Here is a 12,792-nt window from a genome sequence, read left to right on the forward strand (position 1 = left end):
TCACAATAAAAATTTAAAAAGAAACAAAAAAGAATATTAGCATCTGACATAACTTTAAAAATATTAATTAAAAATACTCATTTTTCCTTTCATTAAGCACAAGCCTAACACCCCTATCCATCCTCCAACCATCAAGAGTATAAAAGTCTGCAATTCCATTCTGTCCAAACAAACCAATTCTCACTAAATATTACTTGCTTTCTACCCAAATAACTGTATGAGACCCAGATGTCTTTCTAAATCTCATACAAGTGTCAACTTTAATGTTATTCCAATAGACCTACATACAAAGCTACATACAACTGATTGGTATATGAAAAACCTACCAACCTATAAATAACACATTTTCAAGCAGGTGGTAGCAAACCAGCTCAGAATCCAATTAACAGAGAAATCTCATTAAAAACAAAGTATCTAGAGAAAGAAACTTATAAAAATTGTGTAAGGTTAACTGAATTAATTTGAGCCATTGTACTATGGCTGCAACAATGGATTCAAACCAGCAATGATTGTGAGGATGGCTCATGACACATGACACGTGACAACACATTATGTAAAACATGGTATCAAACATTTTTCATGGCTCTTTCCTATCAATAAAGAAATTCTGAGGCAACATTATCAATGTTTATGTTGATTTGTATTATTTTAAAATCCCACCAAACCCACTGTCATCAAGTTGATTTTGACTCATAGAGACCCTATCGGACAGAGAGAACTGCCCCATGGGGTTTCAAGGCTGTAAATCTTTATGGAAGCAGACTGCTTATCTTTTTCCTGCTGAGCAGTTGGTGAGTTAGAACTTCTGACCTTTTGGTTAGCAGCCAAATGTTCTTACCACTTTGCCACCAGAATTCTTTATTCCCTGCCATCAAGCCAATTCCAACTCATAGCAACCCCCATTGAGTTTCCAAGGCTGTAAATCTTTACAGAAGCAGACTGCCTAGTAATTCTTCCACAGAGCAGTTGGTGGTTTCAAACAGCCAACCTTCTGGTTAGCAGCCAAATGCCTTAATTACTATACCACCAAAGCTCCTTATAAATACATACGTAATTATATATTACACAGCTATTTTATTACACTGATATATTTTTTACTTTATAAAACACGCAAAAAGCATTTTTAAAGGAGATATAAACAATGTAAATTCGAAGTCTCACATTTTTTTCCCCAAACCCCCTTCAGAGACTACTCCTGTATATAGTGAAGGGCAAGACACAACTAAGAGTGGTTTGCAGCATATATAGTAGCAAAGAATATAAGCCTATGACAAGATGTCTGAAAATATCAGCAATAATTGACAAGCATCAAATTAGTATTATGCACAATAGTTACCATAGACAGGAACTACTATTTCCAGATTGCTAGTGGGGTTTTATGCAAAAGGCAGAGCTCAGAGAAGCACACCTCACACTCCAGCATGTACATCCAGCACTTGAGGTTCTTGCTAAATACATGCAGGTTCTGATTGTGCAAGTCTAGAGTGGGGCCCAAGATTCTGCATTTCTAATATACATTCAGGTGAACTCAGTAGTTTGGGTACTAAGGTCCTAATGGATGGGAAGGTGTTTGAAGACAATCATCGAGGATTTTCTCTTTTTAGCAAGTCCAGAAACAGAATGAAAGTATTGTTATCAAACTCATCTGAAATTGCTGTGCAAGATGAATGAAAGGAGACTGTTACTGGAAACCAGGAGGGAGGAGATTACAGCTGACCCCTGGTAGTGGCTCCATGAGCAGGGAGAGACATTTGACTTTGCTGATTTGATGGAGTTGGCAAATAGGGAAAGGAGAGAAACAAAACAGACAAAGGTAGTTTTGACTCAGATTTAGAGGAAAATTGTATCGTGAACCGGAAGAAAACTAGTTACAAAGATTGAGGTGACAGCAGAACATTCAAATGAATGCGTCCTCCAACAGGATGCAATGTGGGACTGGAAGCATGAGAGTGAATTGGGTTGTACATGTTACCTCAGAACCAACAGCCAAAGTCATCAGGACTAATGAGAACTCCAGGAGTACTCAGAATTGGGTGATGGGCTGGGGAGAGAGTAAAGTGGTAATAGCTCACCTGCTGCTAAGTATCTTACATGGATTGTCCTTTTTAGCCCTCACTATCCTACGTGGTAAACCAAAAAACTCAAACCCATTGCCATTAAGTCAATTCTGACTCACAGAAACCCTGTAAGACCAAGCAGGACTGCCTCATAGTTTCCAAGTCTGTAAATCTTAACAGAAGCAGGCTGCTTCATCTTTCTCCCAGAGTGACTGGTAGGTTTGAACTGCCAACCTTTTGGTTAGCAGTCCAATGCTTTAACCACAGTACCACCAGAGTGCCCTATTTCACAGATAAGGAAACTGAGATCACAAAGTCTAAAACCCACACAGTTTAAGAGACTGTCCTTTCTTGGAAAAGAAAGGTTATATGAAATTATGGTGATAGTGCATGGTAGTTGATCTTTTTCTTTAAAAAAAGATCTTCACTTAGTAAAACAAAGTTTGTAATGCTGTTGGTTCCACCTTTGCCAATCCCTCCCCTCTCCTCTCCCCACATATGCTTGAGAGCACTGTACCACAGAACCACTAAATCTGCCCTTGGAAAGAAATTCTTCAACTATTAATTCTTGAAAATGTGGGATAATTTGAGAATATGCCTGAGAAAGGGATCAATCCTAACATTCTTGCAGGTGGTATAGCACAGCAGTCAAGAGCACGGGTTTTCAAGTCAGAGACCTTTACCTCTCATTTCCCTCTCTTTACCAGCTAAGTGTCTTATCTCTGACTCTCTACTTCCTTCATTTATACCTATTATTAGGGTGCTGTAAAATAACACACGCACACACATATATATGTATATGTGTGTGTGTGTGTGTGTATATATATATGTTGTTGTTATGTGCCATTGAGTCGGCCCCGACTCATAGCGACCCCTCCTTGGGTTTCCGAGGCAGTATCACTACAGAAGTAGGATTGCCCAACCTTCCTTCCGAGGAGTGGCTGGTGGGTTTGAACCGCCAGCTGTCTGGTTAGCAGGCAAGTGTCTTAGCCACTACGCTACCAGAGCTCCATATATATATATAATGAATAAGGAAGACCTAAGCAATCTACTTCCATAGTTCCATAGTGATACTGCCTCGGAAACCCAAGGAGGGGTCGCTATGAGTCAGGTCCGACTCGACAGCACATAACAACAACAAGAAGAGTTGATGCTTTTGAGTTGTGGTGTTCACAAAGACTACTGAAAGTACCATGGACTGCTAAAAGAACTAACAAATCTGTCCTGGAAGAAGTGCAGCTGGAATGCTCCTTTGGTCATGTTGTCAGAAGGGACCATTCCCTGGAGAAGGATCTCATGCTTGGTAAAGTGGAGAGTCAACGAAAACAGAGAAGCCCCTCAAAAAGAGGGACTGACACAGTGGCTCCAACGATGGGCTCAGGTACAACAAGGATTGTGAGGCTGGCACAGGACCAGGCAGTGTATCACTAGTAAGTTGGAGATGACTTGATGGCACCTAACAACAATAATTATATATTGTTGTTGTTATGTGCCGTCGAGTCGGCCCCGACTCATAGCGACCCCTCCTTGGGTTTCCGAGGCAGTATCACTACGGAAGTAGGATTGCCCAACCTTCCTTCCGAGGAGTGGCTGGTGGGTTTGAACCGTCAGCCTTCTGGTTAACAGTAAGTGCTTTAGCCACTATGCTACCAGAGCTCCTGATAATTATATATATATAAACCAAACCAAACCAAACTCACTACCATTGAGTTGTTTCCAACTCATAGTGACCCCCATTGAGTTTCTGAGGTGGTTAATCTTTACAGAAGTACACTGCCCCATCTTCCTTTCACAGAGCAGCTGATAGGGTTGAATCAACCTTCTAGTTAGCAGTCATATGCCTTAGGGACTGCACCATCAGAGCTCCATATATGTGTGTGTGTGTATACACACAGACACACACACACATATATTAGGAGCTCTGGTGGCATAGTGCCTTAGATACTTGACTGCTAACCAGAAGGCTGGCAGTTCAAACCCACAAGCCACTCCTCAGAAGATTGGGTAATCTACTTCCATAGTGATATCACCTCAGAAACCCAAGGAGGGGTCACTATGAGTCAGATCTGACTCGATGGCAGCGAGTTTGGTTTTAGTTTATATATATATAGTCACTGAGCACAGTGCTAGGCACAAAGCAGGTGTTTGAATAAATGTCAACTAACATTCTTATTCTCGTATTAACATACCACAAATTCAACACTCTGATCCAAATATCCAAAAGTGTTCATGTTTTTAGAAGTACTCACTTATCTTTAATGTGTTAACCCTTATAAAGCTGAATCTTTCAAAATACATGTCACCCTTAAGTTACAGAATACTTAGACCAGTTTTTCAAAAGACCACCAGGACATTTTAGTACTAGATGAGCACTAATATGCAAGGACAGTGGCTGAGGACCAGGTTTGGATGCCAGGACAGAGGGGAAGTGTTGCTCGGCAGAGCATCAACCTCACTGAGCCCCCGGCCTCCTGGGACGCCTGGGCTTCTCTTGCCACACTATTCAGGCTTTGGAAGCACATGTGAGGAGGCAACAGGGGACAGGTGTACAAATGTTCAGAAGTCCCCAGTGACATTTTTTCCATTTTCCCCTTTCTCCTCTGAGTATGTGTTATGTGTGTAGAAAGTTGCTTATTAAACAGTTCCTGAATTGTTATGACTTCTCATATTACTTAAGTATAAAACAGATTTCTGAATAGTTGGTTCTGCCATACAATTTTATTATGCATAAACACAGACTTGTGAAGAGAACCCAGGAAAATATAAGGTTATCAGGAGCCAGTCACCAACAGAGCACTTCCAATTATTAATTAGGAAAAGCAGATGGGATAATATGGACAGATCTCAAGTATTTTGCCAATTATTAACTATACTCATATTAATTAATTTGAAATCTACTTTCTTGTCTACTTCTCACTCTCAGATTCTCCCCTCCTACTTCCCAGAGGAAATAGAAATGAACTCTATCCTTTTCTTTATCCATCTTACCTTTTGGAAGACCCATCCTACACTCAGGGATCATCCTTCCCAATGTCCCAGATCCTTTCCACCTGTGCCCTTCCACTGCCTCCTTTCCCAAAACTGATAAAACAACCTCCTAAACACACTCCCAGACCCGACTTCTGACTTTCTCTTTACTTTCAAAGCTAAGCTTTCTGCAGAATGGTCCATGCATTGCCACATTTTCAGCTTTCTCACTTTCCATTCATTCTTCAACCAACCAAAATTAGCTTTGGCCACCTCACCAAAGAAATTGTTACGGTGGGCAACAAGGTCCTACGTGGAAAATCCCAGAAAGGAACTGTAGTCCTCTCTGGAGGACTTGACACTCATGTCCTTCTCTATGCACTCTCTTCCTCTCAAGCCTTCCCTGACCCCATGAGCTCTGTTCCCTACTTACCTCTTCATGCACACTGTTTCCTCCACCAGTAATCAGATTCTCTCCCAACCTAACCACCACTTCACACTCTTAAATCAGTATCTCTGCCAGACCTTTCCTCGGGGTTCCAAACATGCAGGCCACCTCCACTAAGAGTTTCCCCAAGATCCTCAAACTCAGCACTGCACAGCCAAAACTTAACATACTCCAGCAATGTAGTCCACCAAAGCCAAAGTAACAACATCTAACTCAACCAGAAGGAGCTCTAGTGATGTAGTAGTTAAGGCATTTGACTGCTAACCAAAAGGTCAGCGCTTTGTGTGTGTGTGTGTGTGTATAAAAATACACACACACACAGAAGAAAAGATGTGGCAGTATGCTTCCATAAATATTTACAGCTTTGGAAACCCAATGCGTGTTGCTATAGTCAGAATCTACTCGATGGCAGTGAGTTTAGTTTTGATTTTTAAGCCATAACCGGAGGCTTGCATGCTGCTATGGTGCTGAACAGGCTTCAGTGGCACTTCCAGACCAAGACAGACCAGGAAGAAGGCTTAGCAATCAACTTCCAAAAAATCAGCCAATCAAATCTTATGATCACAATGGTCCGATTCCATTGTGCATGGGGTTACCCTGAGTTGGGGCCTAACTCCACGATAGCTAACAACAACAACAACAAGCCATAACCAAGTCCTGCCAATGCTACCTCTTGAATTTTCCCCAAGTCACTGCTTTAGTCCATCTCAACCTGAGACATACTAGAACCCCATCTCCCCACTCCTAGCCTCAACTCCTCCAAGTCAGCCTCTACACGGACACCAATAAATAAATCTTCATGACCTTCAGGATAAACCCCCATACCTCAGCTACAATGCCCCACCTAATGGCCCTGACAGTCACCTCTGTGCCTCGGCACACGGCAAGACACACCCAACTCCGACATAAGCTCATGGGCTGAATGAAGGCACCAAAAATGGAGCTGCCAGATAATGTACATAAATAGGAAAAAGCTAACCGTGTATCTGTCTCCACAGAAAATTCTAAGGTTCTGCTCCCTACCACTTATATTCTACTACGCTCAGGTTAGGAGCCCTGATGGCACAATGGTTAGGCATCGGGCTGCAGCTTGAACCCACCAGCAGCTCTATAGGAGGAAGACCTGGCAACCTGCTCCCATGAAGATCACAGTGTAGAAAACCTGGGGGCAGCTTAACTCTATCCTACAGGGTCACTAACGGTTGGAACTGACTTGATGGCACACATCACCACCACCAACAACCCTCAAGATAATTTAAAGAAACTCAAGATTAGGGGAAAGAAAAAAGTGTAGTTTCCACTTCCTTCTTCTAAACAGACCCGTTTATGAAGCCTAAACATTCAGTGATTTATTCAGTCAACTCAAATAAAATGCTTAATTCCCTTCCATACCTTACAATCTTGTTCTTTCTCTGAAAGTCAAAAAAATGTCTCAATTTTTAGAGTTCAGGAAAAAGTCAAGGAACAAACTTCTCCCAGAAAAGGAAGATCTCTTTGCGCTATGCACGCCACAATTTCCTTCCCTCAGCCTTCCACAGGCTGGAGAGGGACACCCTGGTTCTCCCTGCCTCCCACAACGTTCAGGAGAACTCCAGAACAAGCCATGAGAGCACTGCTGGCTAGGAGCAGAGTGCCTACTAGAGGACTTGGGACAGTGGAAGGAATGAGATGCCAGCTAGCATTAAATACCAACACACCACTGGCCCTGACAACCTGCTTTTTCACTCAATTGTACAGCAAGACTAACAAGATGAAATGATTTCTAGATAATAATCCTGAATTAGAAAAACACAGAGCTTGTTTAAAATGCCCATGCGCGTTTTATTAATAAAAACTAATAGTGCCAAGTTAAACAAGTCAAACAATTAAAGTCTCTTTATATTCCATAAAATATTACAGAAAAGTTTATTTGTGTTTCAATAAAAAGACTATTGTTTTAGAACAGGCAGCTAACAGCAACTGTGCAGTTAATGGTTTTGTGAATAAATTTTAAAAGAGACTACTGCCTGTCCCGAAATTCCTTTTTCTTTTTATAAAAAAAGAACTATTAAAAACGATTGACAAATTTTGAGTTAAAAAACTGTTAAAACATTCTCTATATTTAATTTCAACTTTATAATAGATTACAGGAAGATGCTTACGAAACAAATACAACATTTGTTTCAGTACATGTCTTTAAATGATAGACTTATAAGTATGTAAACAACTATATAATAAAAAGTTTCCAAACTCTGCCTGTAAGAAATCAGGCAAATTTTACCATAAGCAATAATCCATTCCAAGCCTTCAAGAACGTTTATATAGCTGCACCAGCATGGCAGTAAACTTTTACCAAACCAAACCAACAAACAAAAAAAACTTCTGTAATTTGTGTGCTGTGACATAGAGTGGGAGGGAAAAAAAAGGGAGGGGGATATAAACTCAATGAAATCACAAGTCAATATAATTTAAGAAAAAATAAAGTCATAATAAAATTTTATGGTGCTTAATTTTTTGAAAGGTAGAGCTCTGCTATTCTGCTTGGTTCTTCTTTGGACACTGCATGATTTAACAAAATAAAAACTCATGATGTAATCTTGCTATCCCTCAGTTGGTGGTACCATTCCAAACACACTGCAAACAAATGGCCATTCAGTGTATCCACAAAAGGATATCGTTTTATTTTCAATGATGTGGATGAAGTACAATTTCTTCAGGAAACTCAGCAAGAATTGTTAAGGGGCAAAAAAATGAACTCTGGTTTTAAAAGAAAAAAAATTTAGAAAATGAAAGCACAAAATCCTAGGAAGTAAATAAAGAATCTGCATCAGCACACTGGTATCAAAACACACATTCACACCACATTTGTAAAGATCCTATGAAAAACAGTCCTTGCTTGCTTATTGGAGGTGCATGTCTAAATTCAATAGCTTACCAATATCTTCTTGGGGGAAGGCCAAAAAGAAACAGAAAAACCCACATTTTTTCAAAAAGTTTCTCTTCCCTAAACAAATTTTTTTTCCTGAAGTGGAATTTGAAGGGGAGAAGGGAAATCTACAAGCCAACACAATCAGTCTTCATCATCATTTTCATTAAAGTCATCATCGTCGTCGTCATCTTCCCCAACATAAGACACTGGCGTCTCCACCCTGGAGCCACTGTACTGAGACCCATTAGAGCTCGTGGCCAACATCCCGTCCGCTCCATTGGTTAAGTCACTGCAAGAAAAAGAAGTGGTCAGTGAGGGGCTGCATGCAGTCTACCTCTTCCTACCTTAACACATGACCTTACTTCAAATGACAGGCTCGGTAAATACCCAGAGGTTTAGGGTTTAGGGCTTGGTTTTTTTTTTTTTCCCCTCAATCACAAACAGAAATTTTTTTGAGTATGTATAACACAAAATCCCAACACTCTATTATTATTAATTTTCATTCTTTTCTCTCTAGCCCTTTTCTCGAATACATAACAACTAATATGATGTTAATGTTAGCAGGGGGAGCTCTGGTAGCACAGTGGCTAAGGCACTTGACTGCTAACCAGAAGGCTGGCGGTTCAAACCCACCAGCCACTCCTCGGAAGGAAGATGGGGCAATCTACTTCCATAGTGATACTGCCTTGGAAACCCAAGGAGGGGTCGCTATGAGTCGGGCCCAACTCAAGGGCACATTAACAACAACAACACGTTAGCAGGGTCACAATTCCCCCCAACACACACTTATCACACCAGAAACAAAACCTCAAAGCACACACGCTTGAGAAAACATTAGATCCTTCTTTCCAGACCTTTTACTTATATGCTATTTTTTTAATCTCTGAGAAGGAGGTGGTATCAGGTGAGGGGAAAAGGCAATCCTGCAGAACAGGATGACCGGCTGGCTACAAGAGCACTAGCGTAGCCACACACGTTCAAAGGCAGGGCTTCCTGGACCACAGCATATAGAAAAGCCGCCCAGGGCTCTTTCTTATTTGTTTACATGTTTGTTTAAATGATGGCTCCCAGGCCCCATCCTCAACATTCTTCTGGTATATCTGGTGCAGAGCCAAGAACCTGCAGCTTTAAGAAGCCCTCAGGTAGTTCTTAAGGAAGGAGTCTACAGTCTGCGCTTTGAGAAACAGCCTTATACTTGTGAATGTGTTTGCTGGAAATCAGAGTAGATGGTCTCTGACAGGGAGAAGGTGCAAGAGGTGCCCATATGGAAGTGCTACCAGTGCATAAAGGCAGGTACAGAATGAACCCTATCCACCACCAGGCTCTCCAAGGCAAAAGGTCCTTGGGTACGGTCTCTAGTACCTATCTAACCCTTTAATATGCTTCTGTGAGTCTCAACCTGAAACCAGTGATTCTTAACCCCAGGGGACATCTGATAATGTCCGGAGACATTTCTGGTTGTCACAGTTGGGAGTAGTGGGTGCCACAGGCTTCTGAGGTAGAAGACGGTGCTGGACACCCTACAGTGCATCAGATGGCCCCCAATAACAAACATTTATCCAGCCCCAAATGTCAACAGTGCCAACAGTTGAGAAACCCTGGCCTAGAACTTATATGAGGTTTTTGTTAAGGTTATCATCAAATGTAATTCGGATTTCCTTGGCACGTTTGAGTTGAAGACCAAGAAAAGGTATTCTAAGAAACACCAAGTGCTGAAGGGATGAGAACTTAGAACTTAAAACTTGATATGGATCAATCAAATAGATTATCGACAGCTGAAAACACCTACTGTAATTAAACATGCTAAGAAATTTACCCCCAAGAGAAGTCTCAAATACAACTACCAAATCCCCTCTGCAATTTCAACTTAAGTGCTTTTTCCCCCAAAAATGAGTAAAATTGGTTTTTAAACAGCTTAACTCTTTCAAAGTTATCAGGACACAAAAGAGTTAGAACTATATTGGGAGCGTGGTCATTATAATATTTGGAAACAGTGAATTTTATGCAACCAAGACAAAGGAAGACACTGGAAAGTACACAAGAGTAAAAAGCAACAAAAGTAAATACTACTACATACACAATCTTTCAGTAATAGTAATAATCAACAGTAATTTATGAGTAGATATGCAAGCTGAACAGGTGTGGGAGAGTATATGAAAGTACACTCATGAACATAGTAGATTTGGCAGAAGATATTTCTACATACATATTTGTATGCGTGGCAAATATATCCAAGTATATAGTACAGCAAACGGGTGCAAAGTAATCCAAACGTGTTATCCATAACCAAATACCTTGAGGGACTGAGTCACTGGGCTTGTGGGCTTAGGACCAGCATCTCAGAGGACATCTAGATCAACTGGCCTAACACAGTCCACAAAGAAAATGTTCTACATCCCACTTTAAGAGTAGCAACTGGGGTCTTAAAAGCTTGTGAGCAGCCATCTAAGATATAACTATTGGTCTCTTTCCATTCAGAACAAAGAAGAGTGAAGAAATCACAGACTTAAGGAAATAATCATTATAGTCCACAGGTCTAATGGACCACATGAATCACAGCCTCCACTAGCCTGAGACCAGAAGAACTAGATGGTGCCTGACTGACTACCACTACTGACCTCTCTGCTTGGGATCACAACAGAAGGCCCTGGTCAGAGCGGGAGAAAAACATACAGTGATATTTAAAAATCATAAAAAAGTCCACACTTACTGGTCTGAGACTGGTGGAACCCCTGAGACTGTGGTGCTTAGACACCTTGCAAATCTGGAACTGAACCCATTCCAGGGATTACCTTTTAGCCAAACAACAGACACAGGCTTATAAAGAGTAAAATAATACCCATGAGGAACATGCTTCGTGGGAACAATCAACCACATGAGACCAAAAGGACATCATGTGCCCAAAATCAAAGTTCAGAAGGCAGGAAGGGGCAGGAAAGATGGACAAATGGAAATAGAGAACCTAGGGAGGAAGTGGGAAGAGTGCTGCTACACTGAAGGGACTGCAACTCATGTCAGAAAACAAAACGTATATAAATTGTTAAATGGGCAATGACTCTGCTCTGCAAACTTTCAGCCAAACAACAATAAAATGTTAAAAATAAATAAATAAAGTGAGTTTTGAAGGGCATGAAATGATTACGTAAAGATATTTGGATGGTTCACATAGCATCACAGAAGCTTAGCATAGAGGCCAGACCTCAACAATGCATTCTAACATTAAAAATATTAACATAAAGCCATATGCATATATTCTAATACATTTTATTTGGTTTTTATTAATGCTGTATAACAAAAACTATTAAATGTTCTGTTTTTTAACAGAATAATTCAACATCTGGAAAATCCAGCCTAGCAAAACAAAAAATGATTAAAAAAATTTAGCCAAAAGCTACTAATATTGCAACTTTTCCTAACAAGAAACCATCTAAATCGCCAAAAAGACATGAGAACACCTACATAAATTATGGTGCTTTCATAAAATTTAATATCATGCTATTAAAATTGTGTTTTCTCTGAAGTGACAATGGCTTTATTGTGTTCCTCATAAAAACTGACATGTAAGCATTTGAAAATTTAATAAAAAGAACTATATAAATACGATTTTTTTTAAAGCCAAATTTTATCTCTCAGAATTACCACGGTTAAACATTTCAGACTCCCTTCCTGATTTCAAACCATTCAGTATCCCCTTGTTCTTTTCAAACGACAGCCTCCTGATCTATGTATATAGGTTCCTCATGAGTACAATTAAGTGTTATGGAATTCCCATTCTTCTCAATATTATCCATAATTTGTTATGATCCACACAATCAAATGCTTTTGCACAGTCAATAAAACACAAGTAAACATCTTTCTGGTATTCTTTGCTTTCAGCCAAGATCTATTTGACATCAGCAATGATACCCCTTGTTCCATGTCCTCTTCTGAATCCAACTTAACATCTCTAGAAGTTTCCCGTCAATATACTGCTGCAATTATTTTTGAATTATCTTCAGCAAAATTTTACTTGCGTGTGATATTAATGATATTGTTTGATAATTTCCACATTCTGCTGGATCATCTTTCTCTTGAATGGATACAAATATGGATCTCTTCCATTCAGTTGGCCAAGTAGCTGTCTTCCCAATTACTTGGCATAGATGAATAAGTGCCTCCAGCGTGGCATCTATATGCTAAAACATCTTAGTGAGTATTCCAACAATTTCTGGAGCCTGTTTTCTGCCAATTCCTTCAGTGCAGCTTCGACTTCTTCCTTCAATACCATTGGTTCTTTTTTGTTTTAGGCATGAAAATGCTTTAATTAAAAAATCATGAGTGGATGATTTAAGTGTAGAAAATGAAAATTTACGAACTATTAAAAACCTGGAATCACTGACTGTTCAGAAACTACACAGATGGGTCATGGGTGG

The 12,792-nt window shown here is 40.2% G+C and overlaps 1 protein-coding gene across 1 annotated transcript in view; it reads right to left on the reverse strand.

Moving 5' to 3' along the window:
• Positions 1–8,521: 8,521 nt before the first annotated feature.
• The window catches only part of TFDP1 (transcription factor Dp-1), a 156,636-nt gene continuing 152,365 nt past the window's right edge, over positions 8,522–12,792 (reverse strand). The window contains exon 12 of the mRNA XM_007942405.1: positions 8,522–8,669. Within this exon, the coding sequence (XP_007940596.1) occupies positions 8,522–8,669 (148 nt within the window). The remainder of the gene's footprint in view (positions 8,670–12,792) is intronic.

This window comes from Orycteropus afer, unplaced genomic scaffold, assembly GCF_000298275.1.
Source record: "Orycteropus afer afer isolate SDZICR_OR568_19922 unplaced genomic scaffold, OryAfe1.0 scaffold00089, whole genome shotgun sequence".
NCBI lineage: Eukaryota > Metazoa > Chordata > Mammalia > Tubulidentata > Orycteropodidae > Orycteropus > Orycteropus afer.